This window comes from Sinocyclocheilus anshuiensis, unplaced genomic scaffold (genome assembly GCF_001515605.1).
Source record: "Sinocyclocheilus anshuiensis isolate Anshui unplaced genomic scaffold, SAMN03320099.WGS_v1.1 scaffold1136, whole genome shotgun sequence".
Taxonomy (NCBI): domain Eukaryota; kingdom Metazoa; phylum Chordata; class Actinopteri; order Cypriniformes; family Cyprinidae; genus Sinocyclocheilus; species Sinocyclocheilus anshuiensis.
Window position 1 is genome coordinate 492,632 of NW_015548521.1, and position 5,479 is coordinate 498,110.

The 5,479-nt window shown below is 37.2% G+C and overlaps 1 protein-coding gene across 1 annotated transcript in view; it reads right to left on the bottom strand.

The window, feature by feature from the left end:
• LOC107656813 (piwi-like protein 2) overlaps positions 1–5,479 on the bottom strand; it is a 60,414-nt gene that overhangs the window by 14,744 nt on the left and 40,191 nt on the right. Inside the window, exons 7-10 of the mRNA XM_016444760.1 lie at positions 2,922–3,002; positions 2,570–2,683; positions 1,267–1,455; positions 936–1,020 (exon numbers count right to left, since the gene is read on the bottom strand). Of these exons, the coding sequence (XP_016300246.1) occupies positions 936–1,020; positions 1,267–1,455; positions 2,570–2,683; positions 2,922–3,002 (469 nt within the window). The remainder of the gene's footprint in view (positions 1–935; positions 1,021–1,266; positions 1,456–2,569; positions 2,684–2,921; positions 3,003–5,479) is intronic.

Below are 5,479 nucleotides of genomic sequence, written 5' to 3' on the forward strand. Positions count from 1 at the left end.
CAGGGAACCACTCGTTATAAATCTCCTAACTGTGATATTTTCAGAAATAGAAGTCGCGTTTTTTCATCTGAAACGTGCTGTGATTTATATTCCAAAGCCACTCATATAATGCAGAAACACTCAAGCAAGCAAAACACGCGCAACGCGTGCGCATATTTGTACTGATGCAGAATGAGAGGGACAAGTACAGTACAACCTAGCGCATTTCACACAGGCTAGTTTCACTTTCGCCAGAAAGTCGTGTATGCCTAAGGTTGAAAATAAATTATGTTTATAGTGAATGCCCCTATAAATGGTCTTATTTTTACGATTTAGTTTTAATCCAAATGATGCGTGTGCTGAGTGAACATCAAAGATCACACAACAAAAGTGCGCGCTCTCGCTCTCTACCGTTAAGTAACTTCTGCATTGTTTTACTTACTTCTTTTTGACGTATCCGACCGAACTACAAACTTTCCAGTGATGTCTGTGAGAAAGGTATATTCACTCGACAAGCTCGCGCATCTGCGCCGCCGCGCGCTCAATCCACTCATTTGTTCCGTGCTTTGTTTATCAGCTCGCGCACATCAGCTATACAGGCGTTAATACTGAATGTTTAACGCTATATTCATTGCATACATATACTTCGTAGTAGACATCCTTAACTCCATTCTGCTGTCTGTTGTTCTGCTGTGGGTGTTTCTTTGTCTGAATATGGCACTTAACACATGCTGTGTGTGAGGTATCGGCATTTGGTATCGGGGCATGTTAACGAGTACGAGTACATGAGCTCAGTATCGGGCCAGTATCGGTGCATCCCTACCTATTACGATCGGATTAGTAGGGTCCATGTAAACGCAGCTACTGTCATTCTAAAGCTTTTTAATAACCCAAAACATAAGCAAACAAAACAGCACCACATTCCGTTCCAGAAATCCTGATAAGCATTTTATCACCTTTCCTCCTGGTTTGGACCTCTCTTTTGGACGATGGATGAGCAGTGGTTGGTCCAGTTCCTTTATGGTGATGCCATAGTTCTTTCTGTGCATATAAAAAGCTAATCAGAAAATTGACAAAACAAACAATAAAACAGTAATTTGTCACTCTAAACTAGCATATATCTGTCTCTGCTATTAAAATGAGCTATTGTTTATGAATGTATGAACTTTAGCAATGTCATGTGCATCGTATAAAACCAGTTATACAAGTTACGGTCCAGCTGTTATGTCTTTTACATGCATTCAGGTCTTAAATCAGAGAAGCGGGTTCTCCACATAGCAGATGAACCTGTAGTAATCGACAAACGTGGTCACGGTTCCGTCAGCCAAGGTGAAAGTGTCTTTGGGAGACTTGGACCACTCGATGTCATCGATACGGTAAGTGCGGTTATTATAGCGCGTGATGACGATTGAGCCGACAAACTCCTTTGTGCATTCGTCCTGAAAGCTCTCACGACTTCCCTGGTAAATCAGGTTCCTACAGCAGACACACGGTTATTCAGAGAGAGCAGGGTTAAGCAAATGACATGATTTTAGCCTAAAATTTAGCATGCATTTCAAACATTTTATACAGATGAGTTCTGATCCAAAACCTATGAGCTGCATTGCTGTCTAACACTCACAGCAGATCAGACAGTCTCTGAGCTCCTGGCTGCTACTCTATATCACATGATGCTGTCTGCACTTCCATTCCTAGTCACTGCATTGTTGCATTGTGAAAAACGCTGCTTATTTTCATAAAGTTGAGCTCTGCTTGTCACATCACCAATGGTCTCTAACACTTGCGTCAACATAAATGGCATCTTAACTGAAATGAACTTCATATGCAGGTCAGTTTAGAATTTTGTTAATTTGAATAAATTTTTTTTAATGCCACGTCAGCATCAAATGCTATCTGATGGCAACAACAGAGTAATGACAAAAAAACAAATTCTGAAAGAATTTAGATAAACCATGTAAAAGATCTTTCATTCTAATATTTCAACCCAGTTTATGAAGTAATGATGCATTACTTCAATAAGTGCATAGTATATAATGTTTGGGTGCAATAGTCAATCTTTAATTAGATTTTGGATTTTTTCATCCATACCACTCTGAACTAAATGAAATACTCAATTTCTCTCACTTCGTCTACTATATTAGATGAGGTTTTTTTCACTGAGCTTGTGGCAAAGAATATTGCTATTGTCTTCGCTATGAATGATTAGAAGCAATGCTCAATGCTGCACTAGAATTTGGCCAATTTTTAAAACTGTATTTTATTAATATATTTTTTATTAATTAATCCTATATAATACTACAACAATAACACTGGTAAAATAATTTTGATTAGCACACAAAAAAAACTGCTTTAGTGATGCACTTACAATTTAAGTGAAACTGGCAATGCTTAATGCTGCACTAGAATAAGTTTTATTAATAATCAAAAAATAAACCAATTTATTTAAAAAATACATAGTTTTCCTTTTTTCTAGATTGGCTACTCACTAGATGTTGGAACAGCTTTGAAGTGGAACGAAACACAGCTGACAAAGTAGCACTGATTCATACATGTGGGCATGTCAGAATGATTGATTACAACTGAAACTCACATCACATCCAGCACAGAGTCATTTCGCAGCACCTTATGCGAGACGTCCACAATGAGGTAGAGGCCGCCATCAGTGTGCTTGATACTGGTGGAGTATCCAGGCCACACCTGAAGCCTGATGGACACGCATTTACAAACACAGTTAGGTACAAACTATCACAAGAATCCTGGACAGAGAATCAATATGCAAAGCATTATTGCAAGTGGTGCTGAAACGGTTCAAACACATCCAGTAAACATAGGTCAGGTGGCAAAATACTGAATCTTGAGTCGATGTGAAACCAAACAAGGTGGAGCACAGCAATTCTGGTTGGATCGCAATCACAGACAACAATCAGGTCAGTGCAGAATACCTGTGTTTGCCGAGAATCACTACAGCGTTGGGGTCGTAATGGTTTCTGCCCACCAGCTTCAGCCCCAGTAATTTCATCACTCTAGAACGGAGAGGAAGAATGAGAGGAAAGCAGCAGGAAAAGTCAGATGTCAGAGCTGACTGTCAACAAGTCATTATAGCACAAGACTTCTCTCCTATGCACAGAAAAATTGGAGCAATACTCCACAGGGCTCAACAATATGGCCTGTTTTGCACCGCACGCTCACGCTACAGCAGCAGGCTCACGTTGCGTTTTCACACTGGCAGCGTTTCCCAATACCTTACTGAATATTTGCTTTAATAATGGCCATAAATGATCCAACGGCTCTTGGTAGTCTTTGAGAATTGTTTCGAACTTGATTGTAACAAAAATCTAATTTACAAGAGAGGGGATAACATTTATACTGAAATTCATTAAATTCATGTGCAAAATCCAGTTTTGTTACTGTTAAAGGGATAGTTCACCCAAAAATTAAAATTTGATAATTATCTGCTTACCCCCAGGGCATCCAAGATGTAGGTGACTTTGTTTCTTCAGTAGAACACAAACAGAGATTTTGAACTCAAACCGTTGCAGTCTGTCAGTCATATAATGGAAGTGAATGGGAATCACGGCTTTGAGAGTAAAAAAAAAACATACACAAACAAAACCAAATTAAACCCTGCGGCTCGAGACGATACATTGATGTGTAAAGACACGAAACGATCGGTCTGCGCAAGAAAATGGACAGTATTTATATCGTTTTTTACCTCTGATGCACCGCAATGCCCGAACTGTCCTGAGCGCGTCCTCGACAGCTGGTGCGTGACGCGTCTTCTTCTTGCTTTACGGCGGATCGCAGACTTATAATTGCATTACCGCCACATATCTCTCAAATGGACCTTTGACACTCTATCTTCAATCTCAATTAGGAGTGTCAATGGGGTTTAATTTGGTTTTGTTTGTGTATGTTTTTTTTTACTCTCAAAGCCGTGATTCCCATTCACTTGCATTATATGACTGACAGACTGCAACGGTTTGAGTTAAAAATCTTCGTTTGTGTTCTACTGAAGAAACAAAGTCACCTACATCTTGGATGCCCTGGGGGTAAGCAGATAAACATCACATTTTCATTTTTGGGTGAACTATCCCTTTAACTAAAAACATTAAAAATGTTTCTTTAATGGAAATAGAGCTAAAATAAAATATGAATCTTAAATGAAAAATGTTGCCTTGCCAATAAACGGAAATAAACTAAGCTTAAGTGTAAGTAGTAAAATTACTAAAACTAAAATAAAAATAAAGTTAAATATATGCAAAAGAATTAAGATGAATGGCAAAAGCATCTAACAAAATAACTAAAAATCTTCAATTAAAATTAACTTAAATTAAACATTTGAAAGAAAGAAAGAAAGAAAGAAAGAAAGAAAAATATTCATAATTTCTATAACAGTATAAATAATACTAAAATAACACAGGTGAAATCCTTTTGATTACCACTAAATATTAATTCTAACTTCACGGCAGAATTAACGTATTGCAAATGGGGCCAAATTGTAAATACATTAAATACATTAAAATACTTCCCGTTCAAACAGTATGGCCACAAGATGTAAACATAGGCATTAACATGATTACATTGTGATATATCCCTTTTCTGTTTAGACAATTTTACAACTTTTTTGCCATGACAACCTAATGAGTGAACCTTGTACTGCTGCAAAAACAACAATTTATACTAGGGCTGTCGTGATTTGTCGATTTTATTCGACTATTCTATTTTTAAAAATCCTCGACTTCACTTTGCTCGCATCGTCTAACCGGCAAAATACCGGAAGTGGCTTTTAGTCTGTTTTCCAAGGCTGCATGATATATTAAACTCATTTAAAGATAATTAAGCATAATTGTGAATTCACAAACGCTACGATTTAATTAAATAATTATATGCGATGCAGTTCTAATACAGTATATGCGCTTTAATTATTTACATGCGTGTAGGTTAAGTACATGCGTCACACAGCGGCTCCGTTCTCAGTAGTTCCACAGGAACTGTTATCATTTACATGTGTGTGGAGCGTCTCAAACTCCATCTCTGCATGTTGCTGTGAGTTTGGGTTTATTATAACGTTCATCTGGGAACGCAACGTGCACCATTTCATCAGATTTGTAAGGTAAATAATTTATAAATCTACGCAAACTCAGGAGAATACATAGCGGTTTCAAAATAAAAGCTCAAACCCTCACTCTGAGTTTACTTGTTTTGATGTCCACATATTCTTTCAAATTACAGTGGCTATAGCATTTCTGTCCTAAATAAATGGCCAAATATTAAAGATTAACTTGACATTTGAATTAAATGGTGCATGGTTAATATTAAACAAGTATTAGATCGCACAGCAATGTGTAAAAACAATCATCAGGCCGTTGGCGTTTTTTTCCATTTCCATTTTTCTATACTCCATTTTAATGGTTAAATAAAATTGTATTAATCAAACAGCCTGTCTAATTAATTGAGTTTTACAGTTTTATCTTTACCAAATTCTGTTTTCCATTATTTT